We start from the raw sequence: 26,434 nt of genomic DNA, 5'->3' as shown, positions 1-26,434 counted from the left end.
TCCGAGAATTAGCGATTAATATTACAGCAGTTGAAACAATCCTTGTTCATTTGAACATGTTTAAAAGGAATATTATTGTGGCCTCAAAGATTCAAGAGCAATTTCTTTTGGTACAAATCTGATTAGCTGCATTACAATCAAATTCGTAATCGTCATAAAAAACAAAGAATACGAATTAGGAAATGCTGAAAATTAAGAATTCCTTCTATTAGAATGAGAACTCCAGAAATTCGATGGCATTTGGAATTTAAGCAACCCATATAAATACAATAATACAATTCCAAGCATAAGGATATATATAAGTGAACAACAGAAACTTTGTGATATTTTATACTCCATTTTTTCATATTTTCTCTTAAGTTGTCCCTTGATTCATTTCACAACCAGCAGCTTGGTTTTGAATGTAGTCAGAACACAAACATTACACAGTTATTCGAAGAGGGTAATGGTATAGCATCAGTATCAAGCCTCACAGGCATATAGATTAGTCCATTCTTTTGCTACGAAAAAACCAAAAATAGCAACATCAAGAACTCAACGATAAAATGCTAGAAGTATTTACGGAAGAAAATAAATTCAGTATACCCCCATTTCCCCTTCTCTGGAGAAGAAAAACTCTTAATTAACATAAGTTGATCACTCACCAGTTTCAACAGCTTCCGCCTCGTTAGTTTTCCAATGCTTAGCAATGTTCTCAGACAGAGGATCATCAGGATTTGGAGCACTCAGCAGTGCTTGTATACTGTCATAAAAGAGAACAGACATACTGCCACAATAAATAACCAGAATAATAATACTAAGTGACAGGAAAACATTAACAGTGACAAAGGTGCGAGATGATGGTAACAGCATCACATACTTACAACTCAGCTTATGTAAATTGGAAAATACCTCGGAGTTTTTTAATTGCTACATTTCCCCTAAAAAGCTTTATGATAAAAGGAAGAAAACTTAACTAGTAACACTTCAATTTGGTGGCATATTTTTTCATTTCAATTTGAGCCTTCACAACAATTTTGAGAGTACTAAAAGGTAAATAATGACGAGTAAAGCAAGACGGATGATGACATTATATTACCCCAATGACATTAGTTGGATACCGCCTAGAGAGATTTGGAGGTTTCGGATGTATACAACCTTCCCCTTGTAAAACCAAAGAGGTTGTTATCCAATTGACCCTTGATAGAAAACACCATCTCCAGTTTTACATAAAACTGGGTTCGCAAAGATTATTAAGTGCTTCTTACTACCACTTTTAGGAGTCATTTCTTTTCTTAATTGAGCAAGTTTGGAGATTCTTTAGTCTTATTTTGGTATAGTTTATATCAGTTTTATACCCTCGAGCAAAAATGTCTGGTTAACGTAATGTTGGTACATTTGGAGCATGTGGTATTGATTAGGCATCTTTACGCATGATTTGTAATGATGTTAGGGAGTACTTGAATAGCAGAATTAGAGAAGCTATTGGGCAGCTGGAAAGTTGATTGGAAATCTCTAAAACGCAGAGTCAACTTCAAAAGGCTATACTTTCCCTTCTACAAATGATTTTGCAAAGACTCAAGTCAGAGATGAAATTTAGAGATCTTAGCTTTTCTACACAACCTCATGCGCTGGCGTCCAGCACGGCTGGGACACACAGGACTCCTCTTCACTTTGGCTTTTCCATTCTTTTATTTTGTAATATTTAGGTATTTTGTCATCTTTTACAATTTGTTTTTCTTTTTTTTGGCAAGTAAGAGAACATATTAACTCCCGAGAAACCTCTTATAATCGAGACTATAAAAGGAAAAAATTTCTTTTATTTCTTTTATACACTCTTTTATTTGCTTTTACTATATAAATAAGAATGTTATATTTTCATTAATTTTAAGCCTCCCTTTCGAGAGTACCACCTAGAGGTTAAGTAGTAGTAGTATTAGTAGTAGTACTTTATTGTCTAATTATTGTTTACATCTTTGATAAATTCTCTAGTTCACTTCAACAAATTTCTCCTATTAATTATTTTATACTTTTAAATCATGTTCTTGTTTTCTTTATTAGCATCTCAAATTATTTAATTTATCATTCTGTTTTTATTATCAGTTATTCGTATTTTGTTAATTATTATTAATTATTCTTCCTTCAATTACAATCAGAATAGTAACTTTAATAGAGTTTAACTGAACCAAAAAATATGTAAAACGATGTGAATAAATTTCCTAGTCATGACAGAATCAGAGCTTAATAAGTTAAGTTAGTTCTATCAATTGGTTAAATTCTTATCCTCGACAGTTGCCACAATGCCAATGAGACTAATAAGTCATTTAGGGTCTAACTACTTAGCTAGTAGGTTGACAGCCTAAGGAGCGAGTAATAATATCTCACCGAGTGAAGAGGAAATAGTTGGGAAGTTATTGCTGCTTAATAATAGCAAATCAATCTAGTGACACAGAACTCTGTATGTTTAAGGAATTACACTTGTCTCACCTAATTCTTATTGGATTGACTTTGGTAGGAAATATGAACTGATTCATGCATGCTAATGGAGATGTTTACCACCAGCCTATGTTTTTTTTTTTTTTTAATTTACATTGTTAGTTATTTTTGTTAAATTAGTCCTCAATTATTATCATTTCCTCCCTAAAATCTGAATCGCATAGCTTTCATAAGCATACAGCTACTACCGTGTTCGGCATGTATATTACATCATATGCACGTTTGCGTTATAAATTTAGAACTCACATTAGAGTGAAAAATTCATAGAAAATAATTTCCCAAGTACTTAGAACGCCACATGCAGACAATTGTGGCAGTACAAAGTACAAATTGCAGTCCCATTCCACTTTAAGAAAATCTGACGGCAGTAGAAAGCGAAAATAATGTCCAAACCAGTATAATTTGATGAATATGGGAGCTTGAGATACTATTACAGTATCTTCAGAAAATTATAAACAAGATTACCTCAAGAGTACTGTCCGTATCTGGAGAGCAGGGCTCCACTTGTCTTTGAGAATATCAAGACATATTCTCCCAAGCTGCCGGAAAGAATCAATTTTCGTAAGGAAAATCTCAGAAAGAAAAAAATATATAAAAGCTACATAAAAGAGGCCGCCTTACCTTGTCAATATTGGGATGGTATATTTTGGTGAGAAATCGTACCTGATACAGGAATTAAATGAGATACACCAAACACCACAGAATGTATAGGAAACAAAGCAGATGTATAGGAAAAAAAGCAAGGACAGCATAGTTCAATTCAACACAGAATTATTGGCCTGTAGTGTACACAGTCATTGATCTCCTAAGAATCACTCAAACCTCCAGTTCAAATATGACCTTTGTATTGCACGAGAATTTTACCTCTCAACCATCATTCTGCAGTACTTGGGTGCTGCAGGGAGAATAGCCAAGTGCATGAAAAAAGAAGGGTGGGGAAACATTAAGAAATAGTGTCCTCCAATCCCAAAATAATTGGGCAACTCTTAATAAGTGGACGACAAAATAAATATAAAATAAAAATAAAATAAAACCTTGAAACAGCATGGAAACAGAAATGATTGCAGAAGCAAGGGATACAGTGAGGAAACAAAGAGCTACCAACTTCCAAATGTCAGAAACGGCACATATAGTGGTATTTTGAAATTCAATCTTTCTTCATAGATTTCTTTCTGCTGTGTGAAAAGAGGGTCATACTAGTGCTCAAAAATAACTTGGGAATGAGGGATTCCCAAGTTATTTTTGAGCACTAGTATAGGGATTCGTATATAGATTCTTTTATAGGTCACAGGTACTCTCACTCCGTAAATAAGAGTAGAACACATCATATGCAAGGCTTTGGGAGTATTTTAGTACCTACTTCAGAGTACAATTTCATCATTAGCACCATCTATTTGTCTACACCATAACCTCATTATAAAAACTTTACCTTCATTATTTTATTCAAAAGAACTTTTAGGAAAATTTTGCCTATTTCATTATGTAATCTACTTCATAATTTACATTGCACCAAAAAAAGTTGCTCGAGAAGATTAATGCATAGGGTGAAAAGTGTTTCACAAACTTGCACTTTCCTAGAGACTTTTCTTTTGTCATGCAAAAAGGGCAGATAGGAAGATTATATTATAACAACGATGTCAAAGTCATAATCCCAAAAGATTGTAGGCTATTCACATAAATTTTTCTTCTCTATTCATTTTGATTTTCTACCATCTCAACATAAAAGTCTATATCATTCATATCCTTTCCACTCCATCCCTCCACGTCATTTTCGATCTTCCTCTCCCTCATTTTCGGTCTCCAGAGTTTCAACATTCTATATTTCTTACCGGCTCTACACGTGCAATCTTAAACGATTTAATTTTGACTTCTCTATATTTGTGAATCCTAACCCATTTTTATATCTTCGTTTTGATATCCCTCAAATAATGTTAGCTCCTCCTTTGAATCATTCACATTTCTGCTACTCCTATCTTCCTACTATGATCCTTACCAAAACCGAAACTACCTGATATATAAAGTTGTTCAAATGGTAATCTGATAAACCTTGCCCATTGAAAATGTGTTTAAAAAGCGCCCCTAGGTGCTAGGTGCACAAAGGCGAGCTCCAAAACCTTTCCATCTTATTTGATCCCCCTTTCCCATCTCCAAAAATCAATCCTCCATCTCTGCTGCTCTCGCCGAGCATCTGCTCGCCGCCAGCTGCCAATCAGGCGCCGTCGACAGCCTTCCCAACCACGGGCCACCAGATAAAGTTTAATTTTCTTCTCCTTTCTTCTCTTGTCTTCACTATTAATTTGTTTCTTCTGTATTTTTTTAGTTCTTTCTCAGCTGTAGTAAAGAATAAAGATTGTTGCTGAATTGTTTCTCTGCTGCTCTATCTTCTCCCCTGCTCCAATTTTTTTATTCTTTCTCTGTTGAATCTGGATGGACTGACTTTTTTGTTGATAGCATTACTTGAAGTTTCGACCATCCTTCTACATTGTATGTGGCCTTGTTGATTTTGTGGCTTGAATGATTTATCTTCTTTGTTTTATTTGTTTATTCTTTCTCTGTTATATTTTTAAAATTTCAATGATTTACATACACAGCACAATGACAAAGATCATTTCGACATAAAAAATTTCAATGATTTATGTATCCACCACATTTCTAATCTTATAATTAGAAAAAATTCATACTGAAGGCAAATTAAGATTGTAAATTTATAGTGGAATTATTAATAGTTGATTTCGGATAAATTTTTTTAAAGAAGTTGATTTCATATAAAATATATTTTCTTAAAAAACATAAAAATATAGAAGTCCCCGTATAAATTTAAATGAATTTAATTGACCCATAGTGGCCATAGTTATGAAAATCATAAGTTAGCTAAAACATTGTTGATGTTTTTAATATAATCTGTCAAGTTTTGACCCACCCATCCATCTTATATTAAAAAAAATTCTTGAACAATGATCACTTGTGTTGTTTGATCAAGGTTGTGGCTTTGTTCTATAATTATAATGATCACTTGTCCTGACATCAATACATTTGAACAGCGAGTTCATCAATAAATTCATTTGCATCTCCAGACCGTGTAGATCTGGCAAGTTAACTATGTTATCGACTAATCAGGTTATCGTATGAATTTGTGTGCTAAATTAGTGTTATTCTTATAGGTTATTATAATATGAATTTCATGTTGTTTTAAGTACTAAATATGTTTTAAAACAATTTTTGAGGCTTTTTAGTGAAAACGTGCACCTCGTAATCAAAAAACCCGTGCCTTCGCCTTGTGCCTTATGCCTCAAAAAAAGGACATTTTGCGACTCAATACCCCTCAAGCTTCTTAAAACTAAGCCTTCAGCTCTAGGGCATACCTTGGTCATATAATATTTCAGTAGCTGCTCTCCATGATACAACACACACTAGAATATATAGGTCACATCTTATTGGATATCTCTATTATTTAGGAGTATAGATTGACGGTATTTGAAGCATCCACTTTTGAGTGATTTCTTTCTATTCCAACTTTATAGTTTCTACTGATCTCTTTTGGGCTAAGTGATAGTTCATGTACTTTGTCTTACTCCGACTCAATTTAAACCCTTGTTACTCCAACACTTGTCTCGATTGTTCTAACTTAGCGTTTACCGCCTCAGCAAGCCTATCTACGAAAGCAATGTTGTCGGCAAAGCATGTTCCTAGGACGATGAACTGATCTAATCTATGAAAAAAAATAAAAGGGCTTAGGGCCAACCTTGGTTAAATTCAATTGTGATTCAAAAATCTTTTGCTCCTCCACATATCCTAATCAGTGGAGCGTGAAACACAAAATGTGCCTCCAAATTCTGTGCCGAACTGATCAACTAGAAACGGATGGGAAACACGATCTAGGACCTTGGCAGTTACGTTCCGATTTTCCGACAAGTTATTGCTTATTAGTCTGTTAGATGTTACCAATTTGTGTTCCACAAACTACCTTAACTCAAAATATGCACCATGTTAAGACCCAAAGATTAGACCAATGAATCCAAGAATCCAATTTAAGTGATTGAATGCAAGACTTTAGTGGACCCTTAATGAATATAGCATAAAAATGGAAGGCTATGATCAGGCTATGGCGAATCCTGGACAATACTCAATTGACTTAACTCATCAAAAAGCCCTCGTCCTCCAGCTCTCAATGAAGGCTTCACTCACTTTGATCTTAGTGGAATCTTGCAATGATCTCTCTTTGCATCACTCACAAAAAAAGAATCATAGGTTAGAAAAAGCGAGAACACCTCTCTCTAGAATTCTAATCTTTTAGAAGACTTATTATTAATCATCAAAAGCTAAATACAAATGAGCCTAGGACCTCCTTATATAGGAGAGCAACATCTTGTCCCCTTAATCCTTTGTGTCTAGAAGTAATATATGCATATGACGCTTTTAATCATTAAAGACCACGTGTGAACACATAACAAACAACAGATATGGCTCTTACTAAATCCTAACTAACTCCTAACAACCCTAGGATTAATTTAACATACTCAAAACAAGAACTTACCAATACAATTATGTTTCTATTATCAACTAATCTGTGTCCTCCTATGACTATTGTCAAATTGAGAGTCTTCATGCCAAGACTTGTAGTAGATCGTGATCATCATCGTCTCAACTCAAAACTCGCTGCACAATTGACCACTTCATCAACATGCTATGCTCTTGATCACATGTAAACCAGCAAGCGTTAATGATTCCACCATCTTAATTTGGATTATTATCCATAACCATAAACTTCATCTAGTTTTTAATAATTGCTACAAATAGTGACATTTCTCGTCACAAGATGTCACTATCTGTAGTGAAGTATTAAACAAGCTCACCAAGTTGGCTAGTTTCTGAGTGTTTCCTTACCCCATTCAAATAAGAACAAAGTGAGTAAAGCTTTGATAGAGAGTAGGAGGACAAAGGCTTTTATATGAGTGAAGTCAATTGAGTCTTGTCCAAGTTTAACCAGATCATATCCTATTATTTCATGCAATATTCATTAAGGGTCCGCTAAATTCTTGCATTCAATCACCTAGATTGGATTCTCGAATTCATTGGCCTAAACATGGTGCAAAATACCACACAAAATCAACAAAAAATAAATTAAAAACAAAACAAAAGAATGAAAACTTACATGGCCACATTTTCCATTGAAGCTCAAAGATTTGAGTAGTTGAAGCTAATCTATGTTTTATGCTATACTCATCCATCCAAAAACATGAATATTTTAATAGTTTTACTTTCATTAATCGTCTACAACTTAAAAACTTGAAATAGCATGAATTTGACTATCATTTTCTTAAGAAAAGTGTGAATATAAGTTTACATTTTTCAAGAGAAAAGAAAGCATGATACTGAAGGAGAAAAGGAAAGGTTTATTGGGAAACGTTTGGATAAAATTTGAATTCTTTTGACAATTTTTAAGAGAATAGCAAGCATGTTATTGAAGAAGGGAAAGGGTTTCTTAATAAATGTTTAAAAATATAGTTGGGGGGAAATGAATAGGACTTTTCACTTTCTCCGGAGAAAGTAGTATGACTATCATAGAGTATACCCCACTCATTATTCCATGCTTTTTCCTAAAGAAATTAGATACTAATACCTTTTTTGCAAGAGAATTTCGATACTAATACTACTATCATATAGCAAATTCATTAGTGTTACAGTTAAAATTTATGTAAATTAAAAATTTTCAACTGTTTGACTTTTAAATTTGAAGATATTAAAAAATATAATAATCTAACATTGGTCCTAACATTTATATTTACTTCTAGATACATATCGTGCACGATGTCACCATGATCGATCCGCGAAATGAAGTTGGAAACAAAATTCACAAATTTTCAAAATCCAAGGTCGGGTCGATAAGATTCCAAGTCGAGTTTTCTTGGATCGTGAACTAATATAATCCAGATCGAGGTACAATTTAGGATCGATTACTTATAATAATACTTACAAAAGTTAAATGTAATTGGTAAAAAAATGTAAAGAATAAGCTAAAAGAAAATTTTGAAATCAGTAGGTATTAAATAAAGCCATAAGGTAAAAAAACAAAATATAATAGAATTATTAAATATAGTATTTACTTATGGACATAAACCCAAATTTCTTCCATTGTAAATCTTGTGGACATAAACCCAACTTGATTCTTTGATATGTTGGCATCTCCTTATATGTAATTTTACCATTCTTTCCCATAGCTTTACAGTATATACCTTGGAAGCCAGATCAATCTCGGACTTTTCCTTTTGCTATTGTAAATAGATACTAGAGTACTGTTGGGTATCTTGTTTATCCTTTAAATTTTATTGAACAGAACAATTAGTCAAACGACTCCAATTGATCCCATGCATCTCTATACCTCAATAGGTAATATCTAATCCTTTTGCTATGTTTAGCTTCATTTTCTTTAAAGCCCACACATTCATTAATTTCTTGATTTAACGCATAAATTCTCGATTTCCTTTCTCGAGAGCGGTGGTCAAGTCTCCATGAAAGGTCTATATTAAATAACACATCAAAATATTCTCTCCTACGATGTTATCATCTTTATTTGCTATACTTAAGTCTTTTGTTTTTGCTTGTCTACTCTTCGTCATTTTACATATAGTTTTTTCTCCTTTTAAAACTTGTTTGTTAATGAACTTTTCAAACGACTATAAATTTGCCTTGTTTATGGCTATTTTTTCCTTGATTATGATTTTTTTAACATACAAATGAATTTTCCACAATTCTACATTTTTCTCATACAAGGTAATATTCTATCTTTTCTTAATCCACTGCTTTGACCTCTTCATTCCACTATTTTGTATCCTTAATTATTCAAGTATTGTGAATTTTTATCTTTACCTAGGTAACCACATCCGAAGTCATCTTCCAAACAACTTTTCGACGAAAACTTGGAACACTATCAACTTTTATTCTCCATCCAGAATAAGATTAGTGTTCTTTTTTTCTTGTAAGTCGTAAGCGAACATATAGAATAAGAAATTTGTGTTCAGTGACCACGCACTAACCTAGAATGATCTTCCAAATTAAGCAACTACCTTTATGTGTACTTTGTCAAGAAGTAATTAGGCTGGGTTCTAAAAGTCACCAAATGACTCTCTCTTCTTAAATCATGTGTTGGCAATTAACAACTCGTATGAACGTGCAAGATTCAAAATGAGTTGTCCTAGATTCCTACTTCTATAGCCAAAACCTCCATGGACGATTTTATAACCATTGAGACTTAACCCTACATGCCAATTCATATCCCCCAATATACAAATACAACTTACAACTTCTCGGTCGATGGTAAGTTTTGAACTACATCAACTAGTGCCTGCCAAATTTTCATTTTAATTGATTCCTCAATCCCCAATTGTGGTGCATAGGCACTTATTATGTTCAAGATATTTTGCAATACCCATTCTATATTCTTATGATCCTATCATTCTTCATGCATGCTTGTATCACATCCTTAGCTTTATGTTCATTCATATTAAGATAAATTGTATTTTGGTTTCTATTTTGCCTCAAAGACCACAATATATTCATGTTTTTCTCATACTATCGTTTTGGCTCTACCTTTAACCCACTTTGTCTCTTTTAACTATGTAAGCATAAAGTGTTAATGTTAACATAGTTCCTTTGTAACCTCCTATGTTAGGCGTAGATCAAAATAAAGGTCAAAAAACTCCATTTTCCTCGCAATAAAATATATATCGTATCGTATTTACATATTTTTCTCTATCTAATGTAGAAAAAGTTTAACGGGAATAGGGAAGACCTGTTCCAACTCAACTCGACATCGCTCCATATCAACCAATGAAACCTTTTTAAACCCTTTTTTTCTCTTATAGTTCTAATGAAATTTTCTCTCCATCTTTTCAAATATATTCACCATAGTCGAGGAAATAATGAAAAATGGCATGAGACTTTATTTCAAACTTCTAAACTTCAACATAAACTATTAAGAATCGAATACAACCAGCATTCACTACTTCAAATGTGTCAAGTAGCTCATAGCACTATGATGGGTATTTCGTATTACATGTTGAGAAGTTGTATTTCCTATAGACCCTCAAAATTGGATCATATCCAACAAATAGCAATCGATTAGTGTTTTTAATCCTCAAATAAGAACAAGTAATTACAGGAGTAGCGAATTGAATAAAGTTTTTCTGACATGTATGATGTGAATCGAGCCCTAGGAATGCCTCGTGCATGCAACTATCTCTTTTGATCCAAGGCCCATTACTCCCTCATGTGTCTTCTGCTTTGATACTTAATAAAGTAAAGTCGTTGAGCTATTCTTTGTAAAATTTATGGTTTCTTCTCTTTGCGAATAGAAAAGTTTGATTCACCATAGTAAAATGAAAATTTATTAGGGACAAGTGAACTGCAAATCAAAATAGCCAAAGACAATTGACTGGTTGATGGTGTAAACTAATTAGGAGAGGATAATTAAGTTTCTAAGGACTTTCACATAGTTATTGTTTCCAAGAGCAAGCATTGCAATCCCAAGTGTTTTAGACTTATTTAATTTTGAATTCTTTGCAATAATATATTTTTTAGAGGACTATAGTATAATCTATAAATTGATAATAGGAGACTCATTATTGTATCAGAAGCATGTCATTTTTTGTTCAATCACTCATTGGTTAAACAAGGATACCCCTATGATATCTTAAAAAAATTCTATTATATCAACAAATTTAATTTTCAACGGCCACATTGCAAAGACATTGACATTTTGATGGTATCCTAATTATAAGGAAATTGCAAGCAAAAGAACTGAGGATACTAAATATAAAAACATATATGAAATAAAAAGGTCATGGTCATTTTCACCAAAGAACCCACATAACATCACAATAGCTCAATGAGTGACAACTCAACTCATTACTTGTTCAAGGCTATTTTTTGTTCTAATCCCTCCTTTTTTTAACAAGGATACCCCTCGTGATATCTTTAAAAAATGTATTAAATCAACAAATTCAATTTTCAACAGTCACATTGCAAAGACATTGACGTTTTGATGTTATTCTAAATATAAGACGATCACAAGCAAAAAGAATCAGGATACATCATATAAAAACATAACAGAAATAAAAGGTCATGAACATTTTTACATAAGAAACCACATGACACCATAGATGTCATGTAAAAGTGAAGGTACGAAAAAGAACTCCCCCCCACCCACACAAAAATCATTACTTGTTCAAGGCTAAGCAAGACTCACAATAGGCTTCATGTGTTATAAATGTGAAGGTACAAACCCCCCCACCCACCCCCTACTCACCAATAAAAACATAGAAGCAAAAAAAAAAAAAAAAAAAAAAGGTGTTAAATCCAAGACAAAACGACTCTTGGGATGGGAAAGAGAGAGAATGAGGGAGCCAATAAGGATAGAACGAGAGATTGTGTAAATGTCACACATAGAAAGAGGTAAAGAAACTGGCCAGAAAAAGAATCACAATGCCTGAAAGTTACCTTTTATACAAGAAAATGCACTCAAGGTGCCTTGCAACAAACAAGATAAACAAGATTTGAAAATTGAGGTGGAATATAAGCAGGATTGCTTCATCTTACTGGTTAGTTCAATCAGTCTAAACAACATTAATGATACCATAAAACTACCAAAAAAAAAAAACAAAAGGAAGGTAGCCAGCTCAAGGTCACATGATTTGCAGTTTGCTTTGATTCGATGTACGGATTCCGGTTCGCGATTTGCTAAATTTTAGATTTTTGGTTTGCTGCATTGTAATAAGTAAGTTGATTTTTAAGGTCATGACTCATTTTAGTTAACATATTACCTCAATAAAATAAAACATAATTTAATGTTAACAAATTGTGTCAATTTAAAATATATTGATATATAAAATTAAATATAGCTTGAAAAGTAAAAAAGAGAGGAGATTATGAATATAATAAAATACTCCACTTCTAGTAAAAAGGGGAGTAACTTGAAAAGTCAGAAAAAGAGAAAAAACCTAAGGTAAGTACAAATAAAATGTTTTAGTAATAAATTGAGCTAATAAAAATGTTCTAGAAAAAGTAAAAAATAAGGGTTGTTTGGTCATTTAAGTTTTCTATTAATCTCATTAAAAGAAAAGAACTAAAGAAAATAAACATTTTGTCCATTTACTGATTTAATTCTCACAGTCCATTTGGCCCATATCCTTCATTTGATTCCTTTAAACAAAATATAAAGTCAAGGCGCCCACTCCCATTTTGAAACCCTAAACATTTCCTGCCGCCTCTTTGTTTCCTTCAGCACTTTCTGGGTTCATCTTCAAATCTAATTAGAACTCAAGCTTTTTAACGGCGTGGGCACTTACAAATGAGATTCTATCTTCCTCTCCTCCCAATCCCTTTTTTCCTCTTCATTTCTTTTTGATTTTCTAGATCGGTGATTCAACTAATCTAAATCACGAAAAAACCGGGAATGTGGTCGATCAAATCCAATCGGGATTCGTGGGTGTAATGGGCGAATCATGTGACACTGTGCCAGCTATTAATTCAGCACAATGTCATACGATTCATGATTCGGTTTGACTTGTTGTACGGATTCGGATTCGCGATTCGCTAGTTTACATATATGTTGTTCGTTCGCTATGGATGTTTGGTTCGATTTTTAGGTGGATGATTCGCTAGTTTAAATTAAAATCAAAATTTTATTTAATTTTTGACTAAACACATTTTGAAATATTTACAATTGAATATATACAATAATAATGAGACGATAATAATAAATATGAGGGGAAGTATTATATACTTTCTCCGTTCCATTTTACTTGCAACACTTACCTTTTTTGGATGTTTTATATTACTTGCAACTAGACCTGGGAAAAATTGATCCGACCCGAAAATTGATCCGAAACCCGCCCGAAAAAATTGGGTTGAAACCCGGAAATTTTGACCCGAACCCGAAAAATGACCGAACCCGAAGAACCCGTAAAAAAACGGGTCGGTCGGGTCCGGGTCGGGTCTGACCCGATGGGTTGGTGCCTGTTAAAAAAACCTAAGTTGGTCAATTCGTTTTCATCTTTACTTCTCTCATTCTCTGTCTCATTTCATCTTCTTCTCTGTTAAAAAAACCAAACAAACCCTACTTCTCTACTAGCGTGCTGCTGCTGCCACCATTCCTCTTCCTCAAGTTCTCACGCTCGATTTTGCTGCCGCCATTCATCTTCCTCAAGTTCTCACGCTCGATTTTGCTGCCGCCATTGTCGAATGTAAGTTACTTGCTGATTTGAATCTCCTTTCTCTTCACTCCCTTAGTCCCTTTCCTTTGATTCTTTGTTTTTGTTGTTGATTCTTGTTGATTCTGATTTGTGATGCCAATTGAGGGTTGAATTCAAATATTTCGAAAGTTTTTGAATCAATTACAATTTGAAGTTTTTGAATTAGTCTTCTGTCTCAGTTGGGTTGGGACTTGGGAGGTAGGTATTAGTGATTCTTTAGGGATTTTTGTTTTAAAGTTTAAAGTTTGATACATTTTCAGAGGATAGATTGTCCATACCCTTGTGATACAAGTTGCCAAAATCGAATTTTTGAGCCTCAAGAACCACATCATCATCATAAAGTATAGTATTTTTTTCTGAATTCCTCAACAAAATTACATTCATATTATTTTATAGGTGCTACATGGAAGAATCCATATCTACCTACAGGGTGGAGGTGGAAGAAGATCTGGAATAATGCTATTTCAAAAACTGCTTATTTTTTGTTTAGTAGTTTATGGAAGCTTGTTAGTGAAGTAGGCTTTGTATTTGTAATTTGTATAGATTATATAGAGATCATCCAACAGCATTCTTTATACTTGTACTAGCATTACAAAAATACAGTGGTCTTTGTATAGAGTATATAATCCATTATACCTAAGTTATTGAATGGGATTTTTTCAACCTTGACATCTATGTTTAATTTTGTAAGATTTTGGTGATTAAAGATTTTCATCGTTGTATGTTGTTTGTTTGTTGATAAGCATGTCAAAACAAAAACGAAGACCTCCAAAATCTCCATTTTCAATGCCAAATCTTCCAATAATTCAAGGATATACTCAACTCTCACCATCTTCATCCTCAACTCCATCTTCAACTCCAATTATTTCACCGGGATTTTCAATCTCTTCTTCATGTAGTGCGAATTCATGTCCAAGTGTGAGTAAGTTATGAATAAATTTGTTTTTTTTTTTTATAAATTAGTTTAACTGAATGTTTTTTTATAAATTAGTCTAATGTTTAATTTTGCTAAGTCGGTCATTGAGTAATCAGCTTGATACAAACTTGTTTCTTTGTCTTTATGAGTAGAAGAGCAAGCAGCTACAAACAACATGAATGCGCCACTGTCCGAATGTAAAAAAAGAAAATGGACTTCTCCTGTTTGGAAGGATTATGATTGTTTTGATGGTCACATGTTTGAGGACAATATTCCAAGAGCTCTTTGTAAATATTGCAAACAAGGTCCTATTCTTGCTCATTCTACTAATGGAACCACAAATTTTAAGCGTCATAGTGAGTCTTGCTTTGCACGAGCTACTTTTGAAATTAACAAACAAAAAAAGGGTAAGAAAGACAAGGGTGATCTAAAACATTTTGACCCTTCCATGTATAAGCAATTAGTGGCTAGGGCAATTATAAGACATAGTTATTCCTTTACATTTGCTGAAGATGCTGGAAATCGAGCTAAACATAGCTTCTTAAATGAAGATTGTAAATTTATTTGTCGAAAAACCGCTAAGAAGTATTGCTTAGAAGTCCATAAAAATGAAAAACTTAAGTTGAAGAAACAAATGAGCATTGGGGTGTCTTCAAAATTTTGCTTAACTACTGATATGTGGCATTCGATTGTGGATGAGGGTTATCTTTCATTAACTGCACATTATATTGATGATGATTGGAAGTTACACAATAAGATTATTGCCTTTTGTCATGTCCCCCCTCCTCATAATGCCAACATGATACATGAGAGGTTAATTGCAATTATAAAAGAATGGAAGCTTCAACAAAAGGCGTTCTCTATCACATTAGACAATGCTACGTACAATGATAATATGCAAAAATTGCTTGCTCATAGTCTAAGTGTGTATAATCCATTGCTTGCTTATGGTGATTATTTTCATGTTCGTTGTGGTGCTCATATTTTGAACTTAATTGTTCAAGATGGTTTGAAGGTCATTGGAGATGAAATAAAAACAATAAAGACCTAGGTTAAGTATATAAATGGTTCTGAAGTACGAAAAGCAAAGTTGAGGGAGTGTGCAATTGGTATTGGTATTAGTATTTCTAAAAGGTTGTGGTTGGATTGTCCTATAAGATGGAATTCTACCTATAGGATGCTTGAAAGGGCATTGATTTATTGTCCTTGTTATGAAAACCTGAAAAGAATTGACAAAGACCTTCCTAATATTCCTACACATGATGATTGGTCAAAGGTTAAAAAAATTGTTGCACTTTAAAAACCTTTTGATGATATAACAAAACAGTTTTCGGGGAGAAACTATCCAACTGCCAACTTGTACTTTAAAAGTGTGTGGAGAATCGAATGTTTGTTGATACAATATGCTGATAGTGAAGATGAGTTTTTAAAAGATATGGCAAAGAATATGAAAAATAAATTTGATAAATATTAGGAAAATTATAGTGTTGTTCTTTCTTTTGCTGCCATGATGGATCCTCGTTATAAATTTCAATTGATCAAATATTGTTTTGAACACTTGGATCCTCAAAATGGATACTGGAAAGCCAACCAAGTCAAAGACAAACTCTATGATTTATTTGCGGAGTATGTAAGGAATGATACTCCCTATGACCGTGAAGCTAGTAGTCATGTCGTGGATGATGATCTTCCTGTATGTATTTTTTTTTTTTGAAGTTTTTTATAATTGTATTGTTATTATTTTAACCTTCTAATTACTAGTACTTTAATAGGGATTTTCATCTTTTGCTGGAGGGACTAGTGCAAATTTGTCACAATTAGATATTTATCTTGAGGAGTCTAGGCTTGATCATCATCTTGAACTAGATGTATTGCAATGGTGGAAAACAAATGAAACTCGACATGCACAGGTTGCGCGTATGGCAAGGGATTTATTAGCCATTCCAATTACTACTGTTGCATCCGAGTCAGCTTTTATCTTAGGAGGTAGAGTGCTTACTAAGTATAGAGCTTCTCTTCAACCGGATACTGCTGAGGCTTTAATTACTAGTCGTAGTTGGCTATTTGGTTATAAAGTAAAAGAAGGTAAATTTATCAATTATTTGAGTTTTGAATGCAAATAATATAATCTTCAATTCGTTAAACTAAAACTATAGTTTATTTTGTGAATTTGTTTTATGTTGATAGATCCACTTGAAAATGGATTAGAGGTTGATCTTCCACCAATGTGTAATGAAGAAGCTAACAAAGATTTAGAAGATGAAGATGAAGATGAAGATGAAAAAGAAGATGAAGATGAAAAAGAAGATGAAGGCGAAGAAGAAAATCTAAATGAAGATGAAGTGTTTGAACAATTTGCTATTTAACATGTTCTTATTTATACTTTTAAATTGATTCATTTGGATATTTTTTTTTGTAGTATGATGCATTTTAGACATTTTAATGATTTTTTTTTTTTTATGTTGAATTAGTCGATTGGATATTCTGATGTTTTATGGTAACCCGTTGGATCAATCCGAACCGACCCGAAACCCGGAGTGATCCGACCTGAAACTGACCCGATCCGAAACTGACCCGACCCGAAAATGACCCGACCGAAATTGATCCGACCCAAAACCCGACCAACCGACCGTTTTCCCAGGTCTACTTGCAACATTACTATTTTTGGCAAAAATAATCTACATAATTTTCTATTTTACCCTTACTTTATTCCTACCCCACATATCCCCTTCAATCATACCTCATCCCTTTAATTACTTAATTTACCCACTACCACCTACCTACTTATAATTACACACTTTTTTTTCCTACCTTTTGAAGGAATTCAGATCAAATTTACTTAATGAAGTAGTGCATTAATGGCACAAACCCTTAATTTTTCCCTGCATTAAATGTTCTAGAACCCATAAAAAATCTTGACCATTAATGAATTCATCAACTTTACATCTCAACCATTTATTTTGATATACTCCTCCTCATAAACCCTAAGTAATCGACCATTTTTTGTTCATTTCACCTCATTAAGAAACGGCTCCTCTCCCTCTATCTCTCTCTCCACTCTCCCTCATAACCTGTTGTTTGTTTTGTTCATTTTACCTCATGAACAAATTGGCCATATTCTTCGTTTTAAATCATGAAAAAAACGCTTGATGTGATCTTTGTGGTTTTGTGGTTCCATATTTGGCTTCTGATTTCATTTTGGTTAACTTTTCGGATCTGATTTCATGGTTTTGTGGTTCCATATTTGGCTTCTGATTTCATTTTGGTTCATCTTTGTAGATCTGATTACTAAATGTTATTTTGTCGGTCTGTTTTGGTACATCTTCATCTTCTGTTTTGGATTTCAATTTCTGATTTCGTGGGTTTTATTTTGGTACATTAAGAATTTTTACACTTCTTCTATAAAGTAGAACAAAACTTTTCCTTATACTTCTTCCAACCTTTCTATAAAGTACATTTCTCCAAAGGACCTAGACCCTAGTAATTACAGTAAATAGTTACATTTTCCAAAGAGTGGGTGCCTTCAATATCTTCTTCCAACCAGAAAAAAGGAATGGCTAGAAGCTTAAAAGAGGCTTTAATGGTGGAATTTTTTATCTTCAAATGGTCTGTCTTCTTCAATCTTATAATCTGATTCATCAAGTAAGATTTTTATCCTTTTTTATCTTGATTTCTTCTTCATGCTACCCTCTTTTCTCGGTTACGGTAGTCGGAAACCGGTTCACTCCTATCGGCGATTCAACCGGCGAACGAACTCCAATTCGGGCAGAGCGAACCGAATCGTGATTCGTGGGTAAAACCACCTAAGCGTGTGACACTGATTCAACAATTTAATTGTATCATCCCCGACTTTAAATTAGACTTTAAATTAGCCAGAGGTTTAAATTGTAATAATGGTGCAATTAAGCAAGAAACCAGAACCAGTAATGGTAAATCAGGATATAAAAAGATTGTACCGGTGAGGATGACATACCTTAGGAGCAGCCATTGGATATTCCTCGGGCAAAAATAATTCCAACTTAAAGACACCCCCTACAACATAAAATAAGAAAAAATTGACTTAATGGATTAAAAACACTTGAAAAAAATCAGATAACCTTCTCAATTGGACATATGATGATAAAAGCAACACAAATGTATTATTCAAGAGATTTTCAACCTATCAAAAAATATTGAAGATTCTAAAAGCACTTTTTGATTAGGGAATCACACTCCATCTCTTATTGTTCAAGAGATTTACCCCCGAAATTCTTTTACCTTTGACAATTGTTTTACCAAATATATCGTCCATTTTCTCAAAATTTCCCTTTCCTCACATGTTCCACAAAGTGGTCCCTTATTTTCTAATGCATCACAAGTTAAAATATAAACACTTTTATATTCCCCCTTGTAAAAACAATCCTTTCCACTTGCTAAGATACTCCCTTCTTGGTTACTTTGGAAGAAAGTTAAAGAGAACGAACGTGTACAACAGGACACTCATAGCTACCAAATTGATTCAACATTGTAGACATCCAGTCATTTTACGCCATAAGGGAAAAAATGTAAAGCCTCTAGTTTCTAGTGCCTAAAAATGTTCAGCTGACATAACTATCTCGTGTTTTTTGTAAAATTATGCGTATTAGGTTAATATCTTTAGATACTGTAGCAAGAAAAACTAGGAGCTAACTAGACCACTTATTTTACTACATTTATAAAATTTGCAACGGGACTATAATTCTATCTTTTCATCTCATCTACACACTCTTTCTTCATGTCATCAACAAATTCTCTCTTCATCTCACTCGTTTATTTTGTCTTTTTCCCATTTACCTTTAACTAGACCTGGGATAACGGTCGGTCGGTCGGGTTTTGGGTCGGATCAATTTCGGTCGGGTCATTTTCGGGTCGGGTCAGTTTCGGATCAGTTCAGTTTCAGGTCGAATCACCCTGGGTTTCGGGTAGGTTCGGATTGACCCAACGGGTTACCATAAAACATTAGAATATCCAATCGACTAATTCAACATAAAAAAATCATTAAAATGTCTAAAAAAAATCATTAGATAAATTACATGTACGATTTTCAAAAAATAGTTGGTATGTCAGGTTCATTTAAGTGCAAGAAAAATAGGGGAATTAATACTTATTTTGAAAGACTTGTAAGATACGCGCTTTATAAAAGTTATTTTGTTTATTATAATTGTAACGTTAGTTAAAAATGACGTTAAAATTATCTTCACAATTTTCATGTTGGAAAGATATACAACTAGCTAAGTACTTATTTCGTCTTATAAGATACGCGTTTTATAATTTAGGGTAGCGACATTCGTTTTTTGAAAAGCTCATTCAAACGTGCGAAACGTTCGTATAAATTATATTGATTTGCTTATTGAAATGTAGAAGAATTAAAAACTCATTTGACTGATTTAACAAGATACATGTATTCAATTAAGATGATTATAACGTCCTGTTTTTAAAGAAAAATAATTACGATGGCTAAAAAGACGTTAAATACGTTTTTTGAGATCTATTGATGAGTTTTAGGGTTCAAGTGATATACTCAATATGTTGAGATACTTTGAAAACTTAAATTTTATTTGAAATGAATTCTAACATTGAAATTACTCTAAAAATTGATATTAAATCTGTCAAAACGGGTCGATTTCCGGTCGAGTCATTTTCGGTCGGGTAATTATCAGGTCGGTCATGTTTTGGATTAAGTCGCTTTCGGGTCGGTCGGGTTCGGGTTTTGTCGGGTCGGGTCCCGGGTTCATTTTCGGGTCGGATCAAATTTTCCCAGGTCTACCTTTAACCGTAGTTCAATAAGCAATGAATCCAAATATAGTAATTCAAAGAACAGAGAAGTAAACCTTAAGTAAAGGCTATAAGAATCAAAATAGCCATAACAACATGAACTTTATGTCTTTGATCAAAGACCTCTAAAGACAGTATCAACAGCAATGATAAATGCCTAACACAAATCAAATCCAGTCATCTCGAAATGAGTGTTCTTACCAAATCGCACCAAAGATTTAGAGTGTATTAAATCAAACAAAAAGCTTTAAAGAAACGTTTGTCTCATGACAGTAATACTACCGTCCAAATAACTATAAATTGTTATCCAAATCTCCTATTATTTGGTTTGACAAGGGAATTAAAAATGAAAAAATTACACTTTGAAAACATTTTCCTATTACATGGACGAAAATCAATTTTCCGAACCTTCCATCCAACACCTCAATATCTACTATCAGTTCACCAAAACAAACAGAGAAAAATCAGTGATTATTCTCATTTTCCATAAGACAAGAAAATGTTTTCTGTTAAACTAGACACCCCCTTAGAGAAGAAAATTAAAGGATAATAGAGCATTGATAATAGAATTACCTTCGTAAGGAGACTGTGAAGGCCCAAGGATCATAACATTGAAGTAACGCATATTATCTTCTGATGGCGAGGCACTGATTCCCGGAGCTGCAATCATATTCCACCAATCCATACATCAAAAAGAACAATTAATTGTAAAGGATTATTGAACAATTAAGCAAAAAACACAGAATTCAAAGAAAAAAAAAATCAATTCCTCCACTTTAGGAAAAGGAAAACCTGGTTCACTGAGAAGACGCTGAGTTTCCTGCGCAAAAAAAAATTACAAAAAAAAATGATTAGGAAACCGAAGCCCTAGGAAATTTTCTCAAAATGAAATGATCAAATAAAGAGAAAGCAAGAAAACAGAGATAATCTAGATGAAAGGAGAGAAGAAGAGAAACCTTGATAATTCTCCGAGGTAAATTACTGTTCGCCATTGACGAATTTGAATAAGATTTTGGAAATGCTTGATCTTTGTTTTGGCTTCTCAGCTGTTGAGGAAGTATTAGTAATTCTTCTAGATTTCTGGGAGTATTTTGCAAGGCATTTGACTTTTCAACTAGAGTATTATTTTATATTTTATTCTGCTTCAGTTGTACGCGATTGTTTCTCCCCTTTCTATACACTTTTTAATCGTTGGACTACAAAATCAAAATAATTCTATTTACCTAATTTATAGGTCTATTTGCAAAAAATTATCTTATATATTTTTACAAAAAATGTAAAAAAAATACTTAATAAATTTTTTTTTTCAAAAAAGTATCTAATAAATTTTTTTTTTCAAAACAGTACCTAATAAAAAATTTTCTTTTCAAAAGAGTACCAACTAACGGCTGGGGTTAAGTTTTCCGTTTTCTTTTTTACCCATCTTTAAAAAGAGTACCTAATAAATTTTTTCTTTTCAAAAGAGTACCTAATAAAATTTTTCTTTTCAAAAAAGTATCTAATAAAATTTTTCTTTTCAAAAAAGTACCTAATAAAATTTTTCTTTTCAAAAGAATACATATTAAAATTTTTCTTTTCAAAAGAATACCTAATAAATTTTTTTTTTCAAAAAAGTACCTAAAAAAAATTTTCTTTTCAAAAGAGCACCAAGAACACAACATAATTATCCAATACAAACACAACATCATATATAACTCTTAGAACATCATCTATAAAAAAGTTCATACATCATCCAATATAAACCTAGAAGTTCATTACAAACACAAAATATGACAAATGTTTCAAACTTGACTACTTTGGTCTACTACATCATTAACATAGCTTGATTGTTGTTGACTGCCTTGTGTTGGTGTAGACTTGTCCGGCTTCTTCCTCCTTGCAACATGTTTAATCCTTCGTTGACCACAATTGGCTGTGATTGTGGTTTGAGTTGCTGTAGGGGTAATGATGTAGTTGGTGAAGTTATACTAGGATGCTTTTTTGATCTTCCTCCTTTAACTGGTGCTGCACTAGTGGATGCCTCATTTGATTTGGATGGGTTCTTGCAAGTCTTCTTGTAATGGCCAAGTCCTCCATAGTTCCCACACTTGTTTTGCTTGAAGTCCCTTTCAACAAAATTCTTGTTCTTCTTCTTTCCATCTCTACCCTCATCAAACTCGGGCTTTCGCTTGTTTTTTGTGGGTCTTCCTGGCATATTTCTAAGAGGTGAAGGAAGAGGCTTATCCAATTGAGAAGTTGGCCAATGCCTGTGACCAGGCATTCCATAGAATGTTGGAGCATAGGTTTTTGCATAAGTACTCACATAGTATGCTTCATGCACATAAGGGGCAAAATCCAATTTCCTTTTCACTATACATGCCAATGCATGCCTACATGGAATTCCTGTAAGTCTCCATCTGTTACAAAGGCAATTTTTATCTTCTAAGTTTACTACATAACTGTCATTACCATTATCAACTTTGAACTTCATCACATTAACTGCAATGACTCTCATGCTATGAACCTTTTGAGCTTGATTTTCAATGACTTTCATCATAAAGGGCATTACTAAACCCTTGATTTGATTCAACCTTTCCCTCTTCGCTGCACACCTTTGCATAACATACCTTCTAATCCATTCCATTAGGGAAATGATTCGCTTTCCCCTTGCCTCCCTCAAAACATTATTGAAAGACTCACAACAATTATTTAAAAGCATTTTGGACTTACATCTTGTTGGGAAGGCATGTCTAGACCAATGACATGCTGGAATGGCAGCCAAGTAAGCGTATGCATCAACTGAAATTGCGTTGATCTCATTCATTTGGTTATCGAAATAATGCTGTCAAAGCACATTAGCATAGTCAAAATATAGCAGTAGGAATGTTAGCCTAAAGTTGTAGGAATTAATGATTACCTTGGTTGAAGCTTTAGCTGCATTCCAAAACAACAATCTAAACAGTTCCCCAGTGAAATTCTTTTTGAAGTTAGCCCATATGTGTCTACAACAATACCTTATCTCTGCTTGTGGAACCACATTATGAAAAGCCTCTAACAAACCCTAGCAAAATATATCAAACTCATAGAATTAAAAATGTAAAACACTACCTAATCATTGTTTAACAAAATAAAAGGTCAAAGGAAATACCTTTTGTCTATCACTCATAAAGGTGACTGCATCACCTCTTTCTTGCACCCAACTACTGCCTAAGCCACAGGGAAAATATTGTTATTGCCATCCCTTCCCACTGCTGTCAACAAAATTCCAGGGTATGGTCCTCTAAGATGTGCACCATCCAAACCTAAGATAGGTCTCCATCCAGCCATGAAACCCTCCTTTACCGGTTGTAAGCAAATGTACATCCTTTGAAATCTAGGAGGTGGGTTTTCAACTACAATGTATGTCACCACAGCAGTGCTACTTGATGAATATTTTCTAATAGCTTCAGCATAGTCCCACACCTTGGCATATTCTTCATTAGCATCCCCAAAGATCATTCTCATTGCAATTCTCTTTGTATTGTAGCACTTTTGATACGCAACCTCACGCTGAAGCTCCCTATTCACCCTCTTAATGAATGCCTTTAAGTCCCAATTTGGATTTTCTCTCCAATCCTCTAAATACCTCTCTGCCAAATACAATGCTGAGACCTTGTTATTTTGATGTTGATGGCCGCAATTGTGCACAACATTCAAACTCCTAATTTGGAATGTCTCTTCATTTCTTATTTTCACTGCATACACCTTAAAATTGCATTTGTTTTCACTACTACAAGTACATTTCACAAACTTTGTTTTCTTCTTTACACATGAGCATTTGTTAAAGCAATAAACCATAATCCTCTTACTACTATTATGTAAGTAGTAGTAATTGTACCCATTTTCTATAGCATGATGTCTAAGAGCCTTCCTAAATACCTTGTTATCAGGAAACTTAAGTCCCAAGGATACGTAACATTGCCCTTAAAATCTATATTAGGGTTGAAAACAGGATATTTCCTTCTTGCTTCATTATTTTCATCCAATTCTTCAAGTTCATCTTCGGATTCATTTTCTTCATCCTCATTGCACACATAAACATCTCTTGCTCTTTCCTCCCTAAACTCTGTATCAAGTTCATCTTGTACATCTTTACTACACACATCAACATCTAAATCAAAATCCACATTTTCAGTGAATAAATTATCATCACACTCATCATCTTCATCAACTAACTCATAAGATGAATCATCACTATCATCTAAATCACTTGACTTACTTTGTACATCATTAATTGGAATTTGCTTTGGAGATGAAGAGGAAGGTGTTTTAGATGTAAGTGATGAAGAGGAAGGTGCTTTGAATAAGGTAGATGCTTTTTTGGTGAGTTTTGAGGAAAGTTGGTCGACTTTGGATTTTTTTTCCCATATTATCCCCTCCATGTACAATATACAAGTGGTACCATCCATCAATTTCAAGGGATTCTAAAAAGGAAGGGATATCTTTATCATCTTTAATTTCACTTCTCCCATCAAATAAAGTATACCCCTTTTTTTTTAATACCAAATCCTTCCCATATCATCCAAACCACAATCATTCTTAATCAAATGTGCAATTTCAATGTAACAAACTTCTTCTTTTAATGTCTTAATCCTAAAACCCTTCCAATCATACACAGTAGTATTACATTTTGTCACAAAAAAAACCCCAAAGTAAATCCTAATCTTAATAGGTTTCATGAGGTCACAAAACCTAAAACAAAGTAATTAAAAAACAAATCAAAATCCAATCACAAATCCAACAAAATTATCCCAAATTTTCGAACAAAAAAAAGTGAAATTCAACAACAATATAGGTTTGAACAAAATTCAACAAAAAGTGTAAAATTCAACAAAATTCAACAAAATTATCCCAAATAGGTTTTATGAGGTCACACAACCTAAAGCACAAGAGTAAAATTCAAGAAGATTATTCCAAATTTTCGAATAAAAAAATTAGGGCAAAGATTACTTACTTTAAGATTTTCACAGAGGAAAGTGAGTGAAGATGAGTAAGGAAATACTAAAGGAAGAAGAACTTTTAAATTGCAAAAAAATGGCTAGTTGGGCGAAGCTTCAACCGTCTCCAATGGTGGTTTCAAGCAGGAAGAAGATGGGGAATGGAAGGAGAGAGAAAGTTTCTGAATAGGCAAATGAAGTGGCTGAAATTTCGCAAAAAAAGGCAAATGATAAACTAAATGTGCTGGTCAACGCTATTATAAACCGTCAACGTTACCCAAACCGTTAGTTGGTACTCTTTTGAAAAGAAATTTTTTTATTAGGTACTATTTTGAAAAAAAAAATATTAGGTAATTTTTTGAAAAAAGTATTTTTATTAGGTACTTTTTTTACATTTTTTCCTATATTTTTTTCAAAAAACAATTTAATGTGATATATTTCTCTATAAATGATTAACATTTAACGAAAAACGTTAATTGATCGTTAAGTTTGAGAGGTTGACCAATTTGAAAGGTTAAGTTGTCTATGTGACAGTATCTCATTAGGACCGTATTTTTAAATAATTTAAAATTAAAACACATTGATTAACAAAAAAAATACAAGATATTTGATGTTATTTTTACCCATCATAACGATTTCTTTTTAAAAACGGACATCGCGATTACTCTTATGGGATAACTCTTTCGAAAATCCGGTCGAAACAAATACTTATTCGCCTATTTTCCGATACGTAAACCGAAAAATATATTTGTCGTCATTTTTACCCATTACAACGATTTTTTTTCAAAAACCGAATGTCGCGTTTATCCTTATGGGGAAACTCTTCCGAAAATCCAGTCGAAACAAATACTTATTCGTCTATTTCCGTACTCGTAAACCGAAAAAGATATTTAACGTTATTTTTACCATCATAACGAATTTTCCAAAAAACGACGTCGTAATATGGTCTAACTCTTTCTGAAATCCAGTCAGAACACTCTTATGGAATTTTCGAAAGAGTTATCCCATAAGGATAATCACGACATCCGTTTTTTGAAAAAATATTA

General features: G+C 33.3%; 3 protein-coding genes across 4 annotated transcripts; 1 reads left to right on the top strand and 2 right to left on the bottom strand.

Moving 5' to 3' along the window:
- LOC130809503 (ubiquitin-conjugating enzyme E2 36-like) lies at nt 1-21,576 on the bottom strand. The gene is made up of 8 exons (XM_057675303.1): nt 21,390-21,576; nt 21,226-21,253; nt 21,007-21,093; nt 18,614-18,672; nt 3,097-3,138; nt 2,941-3,014; nt 645-742; nt 1-500 (listed from the first exon to the last, which is right to left on the bottom strand). The coding sequence occupies exons 1-8, from the start codon at nt 21,423-21,425 to the stop codon at nt 463-465; spliced, it is 462 nt and encodes a 153-aa protein (XP_057531286.1). The 5' UTR covers nt 21,426-21,576; the 3' UTR covers nt 1-462.
- Nucleotides 16,120-17,085, top strand: LOC130809502 (zinc finger BED domain-containing protein DAYSLEEPER-like). Its single transcript, XM_057675302.1, has 3 exons — nt 16,120-16,333; nt 16,413-16,725; nt 16,828-17,085. The coding sequence occupies exons 1-3, from the start codon at nt 16,148-16,150 to the stop codon at nt 17,004-17,006; spliced, it is 678 nt and encodes a 225-aa protein (XP_057531285.1). The 5' UTR covers nt 16,120-16,147; the 3' UTR covers nt 17,007-17,085.
- A 529-nt stretch (nt 21,577-22,105) lies between the features above and the next one.
- Nucleotides 22,106-25,592, bottom strand: LOC130809501 (uncharacterized). Of its 2 annotated transcripts, none has more exons than XM_057675300.1 (4): nt 25,406-25,592; nt 23,561-25,143; nt 23,330-23,473; nt 22,106-23,254 (listed from the first exon to the last, which is right to left on the bottom strand). In XM_057675300.1, exons 2-4 carry the CDS (start codon nt 23,576-23,578, stop codon nt 22,238-22,240), a joined length of 1,179 nt encoding a protein of 392 aa, XP_057531283.1. In that variant the 5' UTR covers nt 23,579-25,143; nt 25,406-25,592; the 3' UTR covers nt 22,106-22,237. The 2 variants fall into 2 exon arrangements, with proteins under 2 accessions (XP_057531283.1, XP_057531284.1); XM_057675301.1 differs by having other exon boundaries at nt 23,561-24,546.
- Nucleotides 25,593-26,434: the final 842 nt, after the last annotated feature.

The sequence above is a fragment of the Amaranthus tricolor genome, chromosome 3 (genome assembly GCF_026212465.1).
Source record: "Amaranthus tricolor cultivar Red isolate AtriRed21 chromosome 3, ASM2621246v1, whole genome shotgun sequence".
In the NCBI taxonomy this organism is placed as follows: Eukaryota; Viridiplantae; Streptophyta; class Magnoliopsida; order Caryophyllales; family Amaranthaceae; genus Amaranthus; species Amaranthus tricolor.
Note: the sequence above shows the minus strand (reverse complement) of the source record. Positions and strands in the feature narration are given on the sequence as shown.

Bases quoted from the DNA above. Each gene is read 5' to 3' on its own strand.
- LOC130809503 (XM_057675303.1), bottom strand. From the start codon at position 21,425: ATGGCGAACAGTAATTTACCTCGGAGAATTATCAAG. The intron at 21,094-21,225 runs GTTTTCCTTTTC...ATATGATTGCAG, and splicing joins GCGTCTTCTCAGTGAACCAG to CTCCGGGAATCAGTGCCTCG. The intron at 501-644 runs GTGAGTGATCAA...GTTTTTTCGTAG, and splicing joins GGCGGAAGCTGTTGAAACTG to CAAAAGAATGGACTAATCTA.
- LOC130809501 (XM_057675300.1), bottom strand. The intron at 23,255-23,329 runs GTAATCATTAAT...GTGCTTTGACAG, and splicing joins CAGCTAAAGCTTCAACCAAG to CATTATTTCGATAACCAAAT.
- LOC130809502 (XM_057675302.1), top strand. From the start codon at position 16,148: ATGATGGATCCTCGTTATAAATTTCAATTGATCAAATATTGTTTTGAA. The intron at 16,334-16,412 runs GTATGTATTTTT...GTACTTTAATAG, and splicing joins TCGTGGATGATGATCTTCCT to GGATTTTCATCTTTTGCTGG. The intron at 16,726-16,827 runs GTAAATTTATCA...TTATGTTGATAG, and splicing joins TGGTTATAAAGTAAAAGAAG to ATCCACTTGAAAATGGATTA.